The sequence below is a fragment of the Cygnus atratus genome, chromosome 3 (assembly GCF_013377495.2).
Source record: "Cygnus atratus isolate AKBS03 ecotype Queensland, Australia chromosome 3, CAtr_DNAZoo_HiC_assembly, whole genome shotgun sequence".
Lineage (NCBI taxonomy): Eukaryota > Metazoa > Chordata > Aves > Anseriformes > Anatidae > Cygnus > Cygnus atratus.
The window spans coordinates 56,502,337-56,520,393 of record NC_066364.1 but is presented as its reverse complement, the minus strand read 5'-3'; the positions used below and the strand labels follow the sequence as shown (position 1 = coordinate 56,520,393).

The following is an 18,057-nucleotide window of genomic DNA, read 5'->3' as shown; positions in this document are numbered from 1 at the left end:
AACTAATATGAATGTATCATAGTATGACCCAGTACTAGACATCAGAAATTACTCTATCAAAGTCTTCTATTTATTCCCTTAGCCTCTACTCCTCTCAGGCAAGACAAATGGTGTTAAGCACACAGGTTTCTAGAAGAGCAGAGGATCCTTTCAAACTCCTAGTGCTTCCAGATGTTAAGTGTATCGTAAATGCATTAAACTCTCTCTTTGGAAGCACTCCAATAAGTACTTAAGATAAGTCTTCAGAGTCCATCAGACTCTAGTGTGCTGCAGATCAAGTCCTAAAAGCAACACAGACCATTCTGGTAAGAAGGCTCCATGCATCAGTAACGTTATGCCTTTACTGAATGAGACACATTCAAAGGATGATTTTCAGCCATATTGATTTTCACTGTCAGTCATAATATTGTCTCCATGGAAGACAGCATTATCTCCAGCTTTGTTACACATTTATAACTATCCTTAAAATAAATGCAGAGATGTCAAAATGCAGATCCAGTTTCCACAGTGTTGAATTCAAAGGTCATTTTTTGTAATATGGAAGCTACAGATCCTGCAGGAAACTGCAGAACTCATCGAGACATTAAATCAATATACATATAAATATACCTAGGCAATAATATTTTAGTCATTGTAATTAGGCAACAAAAAACATTAACAAACTTACGATCTGTAATGATTGCATCAAACAGCATCCCTTTTCGCCATACTGGTCGTGAAGAATCAGAAACTAGGGCATCAAGGTAATACTTCTCTAAACCGTACTGTCGGAGATTAGCTCTGATATTTTCATCTGGTCCTCTCCATTTCTGGTTCTTTCTGCTTGCCTTGCCTGAGAGAGAAAGGAAAAAAAAAAGAATCCTCAACAACAAAACTTTTCATATACATGTCACACAAAACAAGAGTTTATCTCCTGCCTTACTCTACTCACCAACACAAGTATTTGTGATAAAATAAACTTTGTAACTAAGAAGACATAATGAAAACAGATGAAAAATAGTTCCACTGTACCATCTGTATAGGGTGTCACAGAACACATTTTTTAAAATGTTAGTTTATTAAATATCATCTTTGGAGAAGCACTATCCATCAGTCATAATCCTATGCAGGAAATCATTCTAATTTGCACAACAGTTTTTCAGAGAAGTAAGAATGGGACTAAGCTTGCTGGGTTTGGTTATGTAAAAAGGTTCCTACTTCACAGAATAAGAAAGCACATAGCTATTGTCATTACTATTTTGAATTTTGTTTTGGTTTTCATTATTCCTTTTCTCAAATATTTAGTGCTTAAAAAGTAACAGAATAGCTCAGCTAAGACACATGTAAATTGATCAATAAAATTACACACAAACAAATTAATCCTGTGAAAATTAACGTTGCTTTAAAATGCACTACATGCTATCATCAGAATTCTTAAATTCCAAAGAGTAAGATCTCAATGGCTTAGAAGTGTGTATCATACCTAATCCATGGATTGTGTTGTAGTCTATATCAGTACCACACACATATGCTCCAAAGTGTGCCGAGGAGATAAGGAGGCCACCTATAAAGTGCACAAAAGGGGAAAGGTGTAAATTGTTGTTATGAATGTCATCCGTGTTAGGATTTTTTCCTCAGGAGCGTCAGGAGTTTACAGAAGTAGAACACTAGACTCAAAGCTAAACCCAAGAAAAAAAATAAAATACAACTATAAAACAGTGAAAATCTCTACACAATTAAAATCAGAGATGTTAATACTAAATTATTATACATGATCTGTTATACATGATCTTCCTATGCCACTCATCTCTGGTGACTTTCTGAGGAGTTTGTTTGTAGTTTTCTGTATTTAAAGCAATTAGACCCTCTGAGCATTACAAGAATCAAAACTGTTAATTCTATTTTATAAGCACTTCTAGCAAACAATCTGAGAAACTACCACCAAAAAAGGCAATATTACAGCACCTATTCTCAAAGTTAGTCTCCTTAACTATGCCAAAAATTAAGCTTGTTTTGTATGTGGGCAGTCAGTCCCTTATTAGGGAGCAATGGTAAAGAACCTCAAAAATATAAATATCCCCACTGTAAATGCCAGTATCAAAAAAGTTTCCTTGTTTATATAGCTCTCAACGAGCAAGAGATGCCTTTTTTTTTTGTGTATGCTGCTATTTTGTCAACACATTTATTAGTTTACTAATCTAGCAATAAAACTAAGTTTGTTTACTATTTTTGTTATTTACTACTGTGATCTGCATTTCTAATTAAAAAAACTGCTAAAAGCATGTGTGGTTTCCCCTTGAAACTGGGCAACTGCAGAATAGCCCCCAGAAAAGAGCACCTCTACTAAGTCTTTAACAACTTCCAAACAAAAAAAAGGATGGATGGCAGAAGATTATCAAAGAATTGTGCTGTTAATCAGAAAGTACACAGCTAACAGAACAGTTTAGAACTGTACTGCAACCAAGAACTTGGCTGTGAACCCCACATTACTGATGCCATATGCTTATGGGTAGAAGCAGTCCCACTAAAACGAAGGGGACAATTGCTGCAAGAAGAGAGCTCACCAGCACTAGGAGCACGCAAGCTGCCTGCATCGATGACACGAATTCTTGCGTTCAGTGGCAGCCTGAAAACGAGCATCTCAGGCAGCTGCATTGCCCCACACCAACCACTCAGCACCAGCAAGTCTACAACACATTCTGCATGTACAGGCTAAAGGTCCTACATGGGGCACTAGAAAATTCCTGCATTGTATGCTAATAAACTACCAAAACTGAAGGTGAGGGAGAAAAAAAAAAATCTGTTTTCTTGTGAAATGGATTGGGGAAAAGCAAGGTTACTCACCCCCATAGGAGTCACCCATTTCCCTTCTCGGCTGTAATCCCTCAGAACAGATGGGCAGTACCTCCAGAGGGTCAAGACAAATTTAGCTATCCCTGACCCCAAGTATGGCATACCACCCAGTCCTATAAAAAAAGTAAGAAGAAAGTACTTTGCCCATCTAAGAATATTTTTAATCACATTAAAAAAAAACGAGATAGGAAAGCATGAACTTATAGCTTTTAAATCTCAGCTGATACTAGTTCAATTTTGTTCACAGAAACTTACATAGACACTCAAATATTCTAACTGGGCCAGCCCTTTGACCTATCCTATATTAAACAGATGTATGTTAAGGGTTAATCAGATAACCATTGCATCCACTGACAGCTATTAACCTAATGACAATGGCACAGAACTTCATGCCTTTCTATTGGATAGTGTCTGTTTTTCCTATCTCTTGAGCATGGATGAGGGTCTGGTCATATCACTTTCCTCCACGATGTCGAAGAATAAAATTGTGTTACTTGCAATTATACAGCATCATGAATTGGAAAAGGGAAACCAGGGACAAACATCTGCCCGAGGTACAAGCAATAGGCTTACTGGGGTAACAAGAACAAATTGTCAAACAGGACAATACAAAATATTCAGACAAAAGACTTGATTTCTTCCTCCAGAAACCTCCGGGGAGGAATTAAGTCTCTTAAATCAGCCTAGTCAAACGCACTTTTCATTCCAATGACAAATTCCACTTGTCCACTATTACACTGATCTGGAAGACTTGTTTGGCTCATGTAGCAAAACCAGTTTGCTTCCAACAAGCAAGCACCATTTTGCAAGGCTGTTCTAACCTGGTAATATTTATTTTTAGAGCATTTAAAAAAAAAAAAAGTGAAGAAATCAATCCAGGTATTCAAGCTGAATCAGTGAAGAAATCTGAACTACAGTTTCTTCAAAGTACTCCTCAAGTACCAAAGGTACATTCCTTCCAAACTCATAAGCTCAAATTCACTGCTTTATTCTCAACTCTAAACTACCTTCCAAAATTCCTGTGATAGCTCATTACTGCACCTGACAACCTTGAAAATCCTATAAGTGACCTCATTAAACTATTGAAATTCCTGGGTCCTATTCACCAAGAGCAGGTACAAAAGAAAAGACACTGTTTAGTTATAAATGCAGTTTTCTGACTGCCTTACCCAGCATCTCTAGTGTCCCTGTGTACCATTAATCTCAAGTCTGTACATTACAGATGTTTACTGCAGTAAAACTAAAATTTTTAATTCAAATCACTGGGCAGTTTGGGGAGAATTCTGTGTATGCTACACTTTTGAACTGAATCGCTTCAGTCTTAACATTCATCATTAATTTCTATAGCTTCACCCATTTCTATGCAATTTTTCTTATTCTATCTTTACCCCTTCATTTTTTTCTTCATTTTCACTCCCAAGAAAATAATTGCTTTCAGAGGACTTTTTGTGATGTAGGCTTAGCAGACAAAGAAACAAAACTACTAACACCAAAGTGAAACAAACTGCTTAGAGATGAACTAAAGGAATTTCCTCACCCTTTCAAAGAGTACTACTCAAACCCAAGAACAAGGAAGAGGAGTAAATGTCGTAAGAAATTATTCTGCATGCAAAAAATCAGGTTGTATATGAATACAAATATTGAAGACAAACACACACAGTTTACTGAAGTCCTGTGTTTCTGAAAATACAATATTCCTGTTGTGTTTTCTGTGTTACAAAGAATCCACATCCTAATAAACATTTGTCCTGCTAGCGATGCTGTAGTGTTGCCTTCGCTCTCCCTAGCATCTTTGTAATAATTTCTGCAGTGAATTCTCTTCACCCTCCTACTAAGGATTTTTAATTGTATGTGGCTCACGTGGTCTTCATGGTCAAACTAGCAAAATCCAGGTCAGCAATGCAGCCTTTGTTTTTCTTTTCAATAAACTACTAAAGGTAGCTTAATGTGATATTCTCTTGTGTGATTAAATGCCACAATCTGACACCATGGATCTTCTTTTTCAACTACAAAAAAGTTGAGTTTCCCTTAGGTAAAAGGTACTTCTATGGCATGCAGACTAATATGTGGAATAAAAGCTCCCCCTCCTGGTTTAACTACGAAAAATCTCAACTGGAGTGAATAAATGTTGTGAACAGCATTGTCCTAAAGGAAAGATGCAACAGCACAAGGAGCCCATCACTGTTGAATGCTATGACCTAACAACTGCTACATTGTGCTACAGGCTCAGAAGTGCCCTCAGCACTTCTCAGAAGAGCCACCTCCAGAGATGCTACTCCACACAACATTCTGAAAGTTGCTGCAGGGAATGTTGGAGCCAAATTTCAGTTCTTAGTCACTTTGGATCCTAAGTGGTCCACAATACACATGAACTGGTGTTTAAACCATGTTACATTAAAAAAAAAAGTTGATTATTTCACACATCTGAGAAGTCCGTTTGCATCTAAAACTGGTCTCCTTCCCCTAAAATCTCTTTCAAGATTCACTTTATGACTCCCATGTTGCTTTTGGTACAATCTCTAATGTCAGTCGAGCGCCTGAAGCTGCTGCGTCAGGTATGAGGGTGGTGTAACACCACAGTAACACAACCTCCCAGTTTTTCCCTCCAGTAGAAAAGAATATACCTGTTCCAACAAAGGGGTCATATACAATATCGTTGGGTTTCACTCTTCCGTGATTTGCCATAATGAAAGACAGGCAGGCATCCATGCTAGTATTTCCAATAAAGTGTCTCTTTTTTACACTGTAGGACTCAATGAGTTCTCTTTGGCCATCTGCAATCTGTTGAAAGATTTGAAATCACCATCAAGTCTTAGATACAAGAGATAAACAGACTGACAAACTTGCTTAACTGACACTATCCAACAAACAGCAAAGTCGTCATTTCATAATATATCATTTTGCTTTCTGCCTTCTGCAAGTATGACACGCTTCTTTCCGAGCAACAGGTATCTTGATGCAATATCTAGATAAATACTTCAAGATAGAGATCAAAAACATACAAACAATTTGTAGTGAAAATTATTCTACATAAATAAGTATTAGAGCAACTTTGCTATTATTCTAGTATCAGAATAACAATTTCTGGCAATTCAGAGTTAAAAGAACTTCAAAATGTTAACAAATAAAGTACATGTAAACAAGTGCATGCACACAGGTTAAGGTCACACAGAATTTTGATCTTCACCAGCTTTTCTGTCATGCTCAAGATCTAAAGTTCGGAAATTTAAGATAGCATTGACGGATCGGGATTTACTGGAAAAACAGACAAGGCCCAAATGCTAGCATTTTTTCCATCAGACTTCCAAAATACATTGACAATGCCCAAAACAGTCCGGAACTGAACACGTTCAAAAGCTCTTCCAACACAATTCTCTGACTCCGGCCACCATCAGTTTTACTGGGTAAATAAAACACATTTGTCTAAGTTTTCCAGGTTGGTTTACCTGTCTTTGAACATTTCAGGATTCCAGCACAGGTGGGACAACAGCTACACCATTGTGCAGTATTGCCACAACATAGGGTGCTATCAAGTTATCACAGGCATGGAGAGTATTCAGAGTCACTAACAGGCAATGCAGGCCTCTAACTTCCCATGTAGTTATATTTATACAACCTCTGACCACAGCTGTGCATCCTTAGCAGTGATTCTCTTCCCTTCTAACTGCTCTTGACCCAGGACATCGTAGAACACAGTTTTCCATCAGTCAATGGTGTCATTCTGTAAGATGTCCTTTGGGGATCCACTTTTCCTCACAAAAGACCAGATCCGATTTCCTCAAAATATCCTAATTATGCAGCAGGTTTGGAGTGCATAAACCCAACAGACGAGAACATTTGCAGTAAGTACCTCAGATGACAAACTCTAGACAGCTTTTGAAAATGACCCTTACTGTGTGTGAGCAGCGCAGCACAGTCAGTGTCCTCTCACACACACATCCACTTGTGGGCTGGACCCACTGTGGTCCAGAGCCTCAGTCCATGATAACTCACAACTACATGGTAACTACTGAGTCAAAGGCTCAGTCCATACCTTTCTCTTGAGGCGCTCATCAGGACCACCTGAAGCACTTGCAGAATGCTCCAGCAGGGCTGATGCAAGTCAGCATGGTAGCAAACCATCTACTGTTCTGTTAATATTTCTTCACATTTTGAAGCAGGTTGCTGGTGCTTCTAGCTTCACCTGGATTTACAATACCATAGCTGTGTGGAGACATTGGTGCTGTTTACAACCATTTTTTCCACCTGTTTTTGAATTGCTAAATGAAACTGCTTTTTGTTGGTCACGTAAGGATTTTCAAGACTTGTATCACTGTTTTATGCAGTGATATATTCAGTCATGGTTATACTGTATGCTTCCATTAAAGCTCAAGGCAACTTTTACATTTTAAATTGAAGAACACTCTTCTGAATATACACGCTCAAAAACTGAAGCAACTGTACTTACGCACCCATCTACCAAAATACAGATCAAAGGGCTCTTCTGGAACATTATTAGGGTCCATTCCATAATCTTCCAAAATCCAGAAGACGTGTTCTGGATTCTTTAAATTTACTTTTCCGTTGAATGGCAGAAATTCAAGAGCCTATGCAAAAAAGAAAAACAGTCTACACGTTCTAGGTCAAGTTTTTAAAATACATGTCCCCCCAAAAAAAGAAAACCTAACCCTCCCCTAAAATTCTACACAATCACCAGTGACTAAAAATAGAGCGTGGAAAAGCAAAAACAGTAACTTAGAAAAAAATCCTAATTAAAATAGTGATATAATTAGGAGGAGAACACAAGTACAGACAGAAACATAAGGACAGAACAGAAAATTGGCAAACAATCCACAGCTTGCAACTAAAGTCAGCGGACTGGCTGTTCCACATACTCCAACAATTAATGTCTAATATGGAGATAAGAGATTTTCTTAAAACTGGCATCTAACTCTATATGAAACTTATAGTTCTAGGCCATAAGCCTAAATTTCTGCATCTATAAATCAGCACTGTGACAATTGTTTGTCTTTGTATATGCCTTACGTGATCTGCTTAGGAAAAAAACAAACACAAAGGTAGGAATTCACAGGCATGTTACGTCAGACGGAAAGATCTCATTTACAGGTGACGAGACATAAGCTGTAAACTGTTTTAAGATATTCAGGAAACCCCAAATTCAATACATCTTAGAGAATACTGATAGTATTGAATAAGAACAACATAAATAGATAAAAATAAATGTTGATGGTACCTTAAACATCTACTTACATCTATCTTCTTTATTTTCTGTGCTTGGGTCAGTGTTTTATTAAAAGTATGAATACGTATTTTGTATGTAGAGTCAGGCTGTAGATATGGAAGCTGAAAAAATGGCAAAGATTCTCATTAATACAGTTGCAGTGTTAACTACTGTGAAGAAGAAAACAGTTTTAAATTCTTCACATGCATACCATCTTGTCCATTGGGTAGTTCTTCAAAGATGCATAGAGCTCCCCTGCAGACCTGCCATGACCCCACAGTTCAAATATAGACCTGAAAATACCAATATTTTTAGAGTGCAGTAAGATAGAAGTGGCGAAGGGGAAGGGAAGAGGGAAATGCCTTACAGACACTCCTTCTCACCAGTCCTTCTTGGTCAACATGCTTAGGCTTCATGGGGATAAAGGAGGATGTTATTTATGTCTTAGCACACATTTAAGTTTTGTTCTGAACAGGGAAATACTTCTTCTTTTATCCTAAGCTGATGCATCGAAGATGCTTTTTTGTTTGGTCTGTCTTATGTAGCCAGAGATATAATCAGTGGTTCTATCCCATTTGAAGATTTGGCTAAGATGTTTGACATTTTAAGATTTTTTAGCACTATGCTGTTTCTTACACTTTTGTTGTTGTTTCCATATTGCTGGCTTCAGTGAAAGCATTGCCTTGGAAGATGATAGAACTGATGCTACTGCAGTGAAGGCACACCACCACACACCACATCGCAGACCTTCCTTCCAGCATTCAGATATCCCAAGTGCCCTATCCATATCAAAGAGAAAAATCCTACAACAGGAACCCTCGTGGCACTGCATATTGTTAGACATTCCTGTGTGTATTTGTAACACACACCATACACAAAGACAACCTTTAAGGATCAGTGGTGGCATGCAGTACTTTTACAAGGATGGTGGTTGACTCCCTAAGGGAAAAACTTCTCAGCGTTCAAAGGTTTAGCTCACTCACGCAAATGTAAAAGAGAACTACACTTTACTAAGTGACAAGGGTCAGTGGTAGGCCATTTAGTTACGGTATTCCTTTCCTGACAAATATTTAGGGCTACATTTCTAACCTGCATTTACCCTGAAAAAAGAGTAAATTTTAACAGTGTGTAACTTCTTCTTAAAGCATCTGTTTCTATTTACTTTAAGAATGTAAACTATATTTATAGATGGAGCTATGGAAAAGCTAACAACACAGGCTATACTAGGGACAACCATATATTCATCTTTGAGTTTTATTTTGCTGTTGGAGAAGCAATTCAGGCTCACTTCTTACCTTTACACTTAATTATCTAAAAAAAAAAAAAAAAAAGCCCACAACATGCTGCTGAGAGTTTATTTAGATAAGTATATGCTTCAGAGCTTTTAATTTTCATCAGCAGTGCAATTGAGATGCTCTAGCAATCTTATGCTAACGTAACTCCCCCTAAGAGGTAATAGGGCAGAAAAAAATAGTGGGCAAGTCGTGCTTTCTACATAAAATAAGCATACGATAGTTGTATGTATTGTTTGAAAGAGCATGCCATATAGAACGCCTGTAAGCTGTTCTGTTGTGCTTTAATTCCTCAGGCACATATGACAAGGAATATATATCTTCTCATACCATTCCCTTCTAAACTTGATTTTCAGTTTTTACCTATCACTGTTCTTATCTTTTAATTCCATATGTGTTTTAAAATGAGCCACTAACTAAACAGTGCTCAAGTCAACTGGGAAGTCACTGACACTACAAGATGAGCACTGGCTCTACAGTGAAAAACAGTGCTTCAAGACCTGGTGCTGATTGTAAATTAAGTAAAAAGGACAGGCATACTATGTAATCAGTCCTACAGGGTCTGACAATACTTCCTTATTTCTAGAGGTAAGCAGTGACTTAAGACTTAGGACTCCATAAGACTTAAGACTCCATACAAAATTAATATTTTCCCTCATATAGTGAAAGTTTTTTACAGCCTACTTTATCATTTTCAAGATTTTTCACCTCTTACTTTGCACATACTGTCCGTTTCATTATTCTCCTTGCCATCTCTTCTGAAGGAATATTGAGAATCCAAAACGGAGACTGAAATAAAAAGATGATGAGTGATGCAAATGCCTACCTGGAGGATGTTACATGTATTACACAATTACACAATTCTGTTGTATCAAAACAGAACATACGTGCTGAAGAAAAAAAACACGTTAACGGTACAGAGAACATGAGGATAAAACATTTAATTTAAGGTAAAATTAAATCTTGGTTGAATAGCCAAAAACCTTTATTACAAATTCAATTTCCCTACCATATCTTAGATTTGGTAACATATTATGTTTGTTTACAATTTTCTTGATTATTCATCCTCTAAGGAATCATAACACCTACTTAAACAAAACTAACAACAAAAAGCTAGTAATGTTTTCTGACTAAGCACTGAGACCAGAAGCATATAGCTTGCCAGCTTCACTTTTTTGGATATACTGTCTCATCAAATTAGAGGTAAACACTAAATTCACACGGCCTACTAAAATGCGTTCATGGTTCAGCTATTCTGAAAAGAAACAAGCCTCCCAGTAGATGGCACAATTTCTTTCTATATAGCTAAGTGAAGACATCCTGATGTGCTTTTTGTGCATCTTTTCCTAAACTCAAAATCTGAGCTGAAATTCAGAATTGCTCATTTTTCAAAGACAGCTTATTTTCCTAAGAAACTTCAAAATATATTCGGTTACACACTTTAAATAAAAATATCATAAAGGGCATATTTGTATATCATACATGCACTCAAGTAAAATATTTGGTCCCCACTTACATTTACACAAATTTCCTGCTGATCGCTAAATTGTCCACCATAGAGCGAGAGCAAAGATGTTATTTCCTAAAGTGAAAATAAAAAGGTCAGGCTTCAGGAGTATTCACCAACATTTTAAACTTTTTTATATATATATATATAATAATATATATATATATATATATATATATATATGTATGTATCAGAGAAAGAACAGCATATTATAAGTTTTAATGCAGACGTGTCCTCTACAGGGATTATAAACAAAAACTTAGCAATAGAAGAAAGAATGGCATTTACTACGGATTTATTGTGAAAACCAACAATGAAAAAATCTTAGCGTAATTGTGTGGCTAGGGCAGAGGTTTACAATTAAATTCAGCTTGTATGTAGTATTTATAAGATGAAAAAAAATAGACTCTTCTGCTGTTAAAATAGCTGATTGTATTTCTCAGAACTCAGCTGCAAATGAACATGTTACTGGCAGGTTATGAAAAGCTGTACAACGTACAGTACAGTAAGATCAAATGCACGATTTCAGTAAGGAAATCCCAGTGTTTTCCATTCCTGCATTCATCTTTCGCTGCTGTTAATACTGCCTAAAGGAAAGCGACAAGAAGCGCGGAAAACACGGCCTGCGAGGAAAGACTGAGAGAAATGGAGAGCAGGGCGATAAGGATCTCTCCGCGTGCTAAAGCCTGCTGTGCTGAAGGAAGGCAATGACTGGGTTTGTTTACTACGGAGATGATGAGCAGCACCCTGGGTCAGGCATTGGGAAGATCCCTCCAAGAGGAAAGACAGCCAAGTGCTGGAAGGGGTTTGCCTCCTGCGCTTCCCCTCCCCACGCAGCGTCCCAGCCTCCCACTCCAGCCTGTGCCCGGCCCCAAGCGGCAGCCCCGAGCCGCGGGCCCGCGGGGGGCCCCGAGGAAGGCGGCCGCGTCCTGGGCACGCCGCCCGCCCCCGGGCCGTCCCCGGCTGCAGCCGGGGGGCAGCCCCCGAGGGCAGCGCCCCCCCGACCGCCCCCTGACAGCCCGCGGGGCGCTCACCGGCAGGCGGAACTCCAGGTGCTCCTGCGCCAGCAGCAGCAGGAACCGTCCCAGCGGCACCGGCGGCCGCGCCGCCATCTCGGGACGGTTCCCGCCTCCCCGGCCCGCATGCGCCGCCGGGCGGGCCTGGCCGGCACGGCACGGCACGGCACGGCACGGCACGGGAAGGGAAGGGAAGGGAGGGGAAGGGAGCTCGCCCTCGGCTCCCCGCAAGGGCCCTGAGGTAGCGGTGGCTGTGCCCGGCCCCCACCTGCCGGAGCTGCCTCGCTAGGTAACGGGTGAGCGGCGTTTGTCTCGGCTTCGCCTCAGCCTTCTGCGGTTTCCGTGTGTGTCGGTACGCCTGTGTAATTTGTGACTAATTAAACGTACGTCTAATTGCCTGCTTGTTTTTTTTTGTTTGTTTGTTTTTTTTTTTTCCGTGTAAAGCAGGGTGGCGGCTGTGACACGGGTGTAGAAGCGGAGAGTTCCTAACAGACTGCCAGGAAAGGGGCAGAGATACAGCTACCCAGAGAGAGAAACAATGATTTTTGTGTTGCCAGTTATCCTTTTATTATATTTTAATATCCAAACTTGACGTTAGAATATATCAAAACTCTAATCCCGTGCTCCCTGACCCCGTTACGCTGAGCTGGAAGGCCCGGCTTACCCAGCCTTCAGTAAGCCTCTCACAGGAGCAGCCCTGTCCAGCAGCCGCCCCATGTCCCGGACCCCCCTGCATGTGCCGTGCGGATTTTTGGTTCTCAGCACGGGTAAGGCTTTGCTCGTGACCTCCTGCTTACAGGCACGGGCTGCGGTCTTGGGGTGTCTGCGTAGCCTCCTGCTGAGGAGAGCTTCTCATCCCGCAGCACTCAGACTGGAGTCGGTGTGAAGACGAGAAGACGATCCTGATGCAGACCGGCGTCTAAAGGAGCACTTCCCTGGGCAGCCCCTGGGGAGAATTGCTCAAGGCGTTGGGCCGGCCGCCTGCTGGTTTCCCAGTGCCCGGGGAGGACCCAGGGCCAGCCCGGGCTCAGCGCTGCAGCGTGTGGGAGGAACCACTGGGGGGGCGGGCGCTGTGGGGGCGGCGCCGCTCGGTGAGGGGCCGCGGGGCTGGGGCCGCGTCCCGGCGCTGAGTTCCCCGGGGTGTTTCAGCGGCTCGTCCTCGGCAGCCTCGCCCCCGGCCCCCGGCAGAAGCCGTGCGCCCGTGGCCCGCAGGGCTGGCGGGGCGCGCCGCGGCCGGGCCGTGCGCCTGGCCCGCCCTGGGGAATGGAGCGCGGGGGGTGCGAGGGGCAGGGCGAGGAGAGCGCCGGGGCGGTGGGCGACCTGCGGAGGAGCTGGCAGAGCTGGGCGGAGGGCCGCGGCGAGTACCAGAGGAGGAACCCCTTCAGCAGCGAGGGCGGGCTGCCCTGCAAGCCTGCGCTGGCTCCCAGAGGGGATCCCGCCTACGGGAGGCCCCCTGAGGGCTCCAGGACGGAGCAGAGGGGGAAGGATGCCCACTCGCACGTGGGGCGGGAGGTGGAGGAGCTGTGCCTGGTCATCAGGAACACGGGGCGCACGGGGGACGACGGGCGCGTGAGCGTGACCTTCGGGCAGCTCTTCGAGACCTACGTGACCATCTCCAACAAGGTGGTGGGCATCCTGCTGAGGGCCAGGAAGCACGGCCTGGTCCGCTTCGAAGGCGAGATGCTCTGGCAAGGAAAAGACGACGACGTGGTCATCACGCTGCTGGAATGAGACCCGGCCGTCCGACGGGTTGTGCTGCTCGCTTCCGCGTGGAAAAGCGCCTGGACACCGCCTTGGAAGAGGTTTTTGTTGTGGAACTTCAACTCGGCAAGTTAACGGGAGGGACGCTCGCAGGAGAGAAAACAGGTGAGAAGGATAAAAAAAAAGCTTTCATAAAAACAATAGCTGTTCTGGACAGAAATCACAAATAATCAGCTAATCCATCACGTTGCCATTGGATTGTCCTTTCATTGTCATCATCCACTACAATGTACTGCGGCTCTTCGAGCATCCCTGCTGACTTAGGGCTTTAGGCTGCTGAAAGCAAATTGCTAACTTGCTGCTATACAACACTGATTCTTACAGGTTATAAAAGACTCACCGTGGGCGGATTTTGGTGTACAAAATATGGAATTGAAAACTCTTTGGGGAATTCATATACTTCTTCAAACAGGAGCTTGATATGTAGCAAAAGTTTAGGTTATTTTCAGACTAAATAGATGGAAGTTATGCTGACTTCCATGAAGCATATGCAAATTCCCAAGTATACAGAAATATCACTTGCTTAATGGTCTACGGTACATACAGCAAGGATGTTTCATGACTCCTAAATACATTGCATGTTGCATGTATTTCGGAGAGCTGCACTAGTCCTGGTGTTTAAGTCTATTCTCCAAACCATCTCTGTGTCTTGTCCTTTTCCTCTCTGTATCTCACACCATTTTTACCTGTTCTTTCTTCTGATGCTATGTCATACTCCACATCCCAAAGTTCTGCAGCCTTTTTGGTGAACTTAGCTATACCCCTTCATAGCGAGCACGGTGCTACAGCGTGAAGACATGAAAGACAGCAGGAACTGTACCCTGAGGCACTGTGCCCATATGAAAAGAAGAAAAAAAAGTCTCTTACTTCTTTCAGCAGAGTGTAGTAATGCTGTTTACAACAGGAGAGTAGAGATCCTGCAGTGCCAAATGCATAAATACAAGTGTAGTGGTGCAGTTACATGCCTCACTGAGCTGTGCTTTCAGAGCACGGTTGTGAGTTCTCCAAACTGGGAGCAAAAATGATCTGCTAGTTAAAACTAGGGACTGAGAGATGAGTGGTAAGAATGTTCTTCATGCTTCTTCTGGAGGAACTTTTTCAGTGCTCAGAGTTGGTTATATACAATAGTTGTTATAACTCTGCTTACAATAGTTCCCACCAAGAAAACAATACACTGGGAACACAAAATTCTTTTTCTTTTTTTCTTTTTTTTTAACCGGGGCATATAAAAGCCTTTATGTGCTGTTAACTACATTACTTGATGAGTCTTTAATATAAGAATATTCTCTTGCCTCAAAAGGAAATTGAGGCATATTATAAATTATTAACTTGATTTAAATGATAATCACTTTATGCTATTTATTTTTTTTTTTTTTCCCAGAGGGCATAAGAAAATAATGATTTTTGACATTTTAATCTAATGGGGATTTGTAACAAAATAACTCTTCTGACTGAGCATACAAAAATGCACTTTTCATTAACCTCCTAGTGAAAAGACAGTGAAAATAGGGGAGAAAAGGATGAAATGAATGTGGCGAAAAAAGTATATTTGGAGAACGGGACAGCCAGATGCAGGTGCAGCGTGGAAGGGGAAACAAAGGATGAGTTTTAACCACCACTTAATTTTACCATGTTGGAAGCTGGGGAATATGTGCTGTGCCACACACTGCTGGTTGGTGTTCACATAGCTCTCAAAACCACTCCTCTGTAAAATTATTTACAGCTTGCACTTTAAAACGAGACACATAACTTGTCATTATAACACGCTTAAAATGCTTTGCTTTTTGGAAAAGCATTCCTTGACAAATGACATGAGCACACATTAAAGGATTCAGCTGCCATTAGGTAAAGCCTGGGGATACATTTTGATTTCAAAATGAATCAAACTTCTTGTAATACAGCCATGGCATGTGGTCTGCTTAATTCTAACAATTTGTGTATCCAATTGATTCAGCAGTAGCAATAGTTCATAACTTGTAGGAAGCAGGACCGGGCAGTTCAGGTATCGCCAGCTGACTAACGGGGTATCAGGAAAAATAGCACAGTACTCTCCAAAGACACAGAGCTGAGGCAGTGAGTAACCTGAGCACCCTAAGGTGCAAGTCCAGCTCATGGAGCCTCACAGACTCTTAATTAAGACTGGGGCAGGTAGTTAAACGAGAACAGAGGCTTCCACTGCCATGTATGTAGTTAGTGTCAGATAGCAACACGGCCTCAGCTGCACTCTTGCTGCTGCTGGCTGGTTTAAATGTCACTGGAGTACATCTGCAAAAGCTTTAAGCGTACTTCTGACCAAGTCAGACAGAAGCGGAGGAAGCCCTAATGAAATGGGCCTCCCAGCTTTGTAAGTGACTATGAAAACTTGCCCTGGCATAGTTTGAACAACATCAAGGATTGTTATTTAAAACGTAACTTATAGAGGGATGGATTTTTTTTAATTAACCATTTATAGGGCCAAATGTCCTGTCTGCCATGTTTAGATGAACATTCAAGAGTGACAAATATTTCTGTTTTACGTGCCCATGCAATGGTTACCAACACCAAAAAGCTGCCAAACTGGGCCAGCACACAGGCTGTCAAAACTAATTTCCTGTTTTCAGCAATAGCCAGTATTACAAAAGAAGTCTAAGAGACAATACAGCTGGTCAGTTTGTCCACTGATATACTCAAGAATAAAAAATTAGTCCTGAACTCTGAACAGACAGGAATGCACCCTATCTCATGGACATGACTGAATGTAGCTACTAGTTTACACGTGTTATAAAATTCTGTTTCCTCATCTGCAACGTAGAGTTTCAATTTGATTCTACGGAAGAAAGTTTTTAAAACCTTTTTTCTATGCAGCAGGCTCCCATTAGTGTAAATGGAACAGAATTTAGTATTATTGTCACAAAAAATGTAGGATGTGAGTTTTAAGTATTACAAGTTATTTGTAGTACTTAAGTACACTCTGACTTTCTAGAAGGTGCTCTTGTCCTACCAAGCAAATTTCAGCTCTTCTAATCTCTCCTAGAACTTCACATTTTTTGTAGCAAGCCTCTCAGCTCCCTCTGCAGTCCTTTCTTTTCTTCCGGTTGAAGCGTGTGAATTCTGCACCTGTTTGAGAGTGTTCATTCTACAGGAAATATCTGTATTTTCTCTTGTCAAACACAGAAAGCACTTTCAGCACTTCAATAAATATTGCACAACAGTTGAAATGACAGCGAGTTTTTGTGTAGATTTTTTACTGTTTCCAAGTTTGTCAAATTTCAGGTATGATTTTTACCAACTTGCTCCCATTTTTATATATTTAATTACAACTCATGCTTAAGAAGACCTCAGCATACCTTGAGGAGCTATTACCAATTTAATCACATTGAAAATGCTGTCCTCAGTCAAAACACTTGAAACTTTTTTTTCCTTGTTCCACATTGAACAGCATTGTATGTGCATGTTTCATTCCTTCTGAAGGGGGCAATTAGTACTTCAGCACAGAAGTATTATTCTCTGGGCTCGCATTAGGTTGGGAGTTTATGTAAATCAATTGAGCAAAAAAGTACAAATAAAGCTTTGTCATTCCTAAACAAGTAGTCAAGAAAGCAGCTTTTCTCAGGACTGCTAATACTGGATCAAAGAACAACAGAGCCAGGGGCAGCGGGTAAACACTTTCCTTTGGGTCTTGTACACTGAAGAGTAAAAGCTGCCAAGTTCTCTCTCCAAGAGCTTTGTAGCTATCTTTGCTCCCTGCAGTCAGACGACTGGGTAAGCTGGAAAATGGTGTTACAATGCTGCTGTTGAAGAGGGTGACACAACGAACGGGGCCTGCCTGCTGTCTTTCCAGAGGGTAGCCAGCGCTCCTGAAACGTAGCCAAAGCATTAGAACAGACTTTTCAGAAAATCGCAGAATCACAGAATGGTTTGGGTTGGAGGGACGGTAAAGACCATCTAACTCCAGCTCCCCTGCCGTGGGCAGGGACACACTTAATAAAATATTTCTCAACCCGATTAAAAAACATCTGCCAAGTCTGAGAACAACGCTCGTCAATAGAGAAGGAAAATGGACCACAGGTCCGTGCTGAAAAACACTACGGGGATACTGAGCGTTCCTCTCAGTAACAAATGGGGCTCCATTTATACACCTTCAGGTTGGAGCTTGTTTGAGGAATTGCCATCACTGTGACCCTCCTCAAGTGTAACATGTAAAAGCAGATCTTCTTGTTTCCTGCTGCATACGTTTGACAGTGCATTGGGTCTTGCTGGGATGGCGTTAATTTTCTTCACAATAGCTCATACGGTGCTGTTTGGGATCTGTGACTAAAGCAGCACTGTTAACACACCATTCTTCTGGCCATTGCACAAAACCAAGCAGCTGCGGGGACACAGCCTGCACACCTGACACAAACGGACCTGCAGGGCTATTCCCTGCCTGACATCATGCTCAGCGGTAAG

At 41.5% G+C, this 18,057-nt stretch overlaps 1 protein-coding gene across 2 annotated transcripts in view; it reads right to left on the bottom strand.

Annotated features, from left to right (window-relative positions):
* TRMT11 (tRNA methyltransferase 11 homolog) overlaps positions 1-12,129 on the bottom strand; it is a 30,461-nt gene extending 18,332 nt beyond the window's left edge. Inside the window, exons 1-9 of one of the 2 annotated variants that reach the window (XM_035538906.2) lie at positions 11,887-12,129; positions 10,862-10,927; positions 10,061-10,134; positions 8,265-8,346; positions 8,083-8,175; positions 7,284-7,418; positions 5,457-5,613; positions 1,463-1,543; positions 668-832 (exon numbers count right to left, since the gene is read on the bottom strand). In XM_035538906.2, coding sequence (XP_035394799.1) covers positions 668-832; positions 1,463-1,543; positions 5,457-5,613; positions 7,284-7,418; positions 8,083-8,175; positions 8,265-8,346; positions 10,061-10,134; positions 10,862-10,927; positions 11,887-11,964 — 931 coding nt within the window. In that variant the 5' untranslated portion in view covers positions 11,965-12,129. Of the gene's footprint in view, positions 1-667; positions 833-1,462; positions 1,544-5,456; positions 5,614-7,283; positions 7,419-8,082; positions 8,176-8,264; positions 8,347-10,053; positions 10,135-10,861; positions 10,928-11,886 lie in introns of those variants that run through there. The other variant, XM_035538908.2, reaches the window with a different exon arrangement.
* Positions 12,130-18,057: the final 5,928 nt, after the last annotated feature.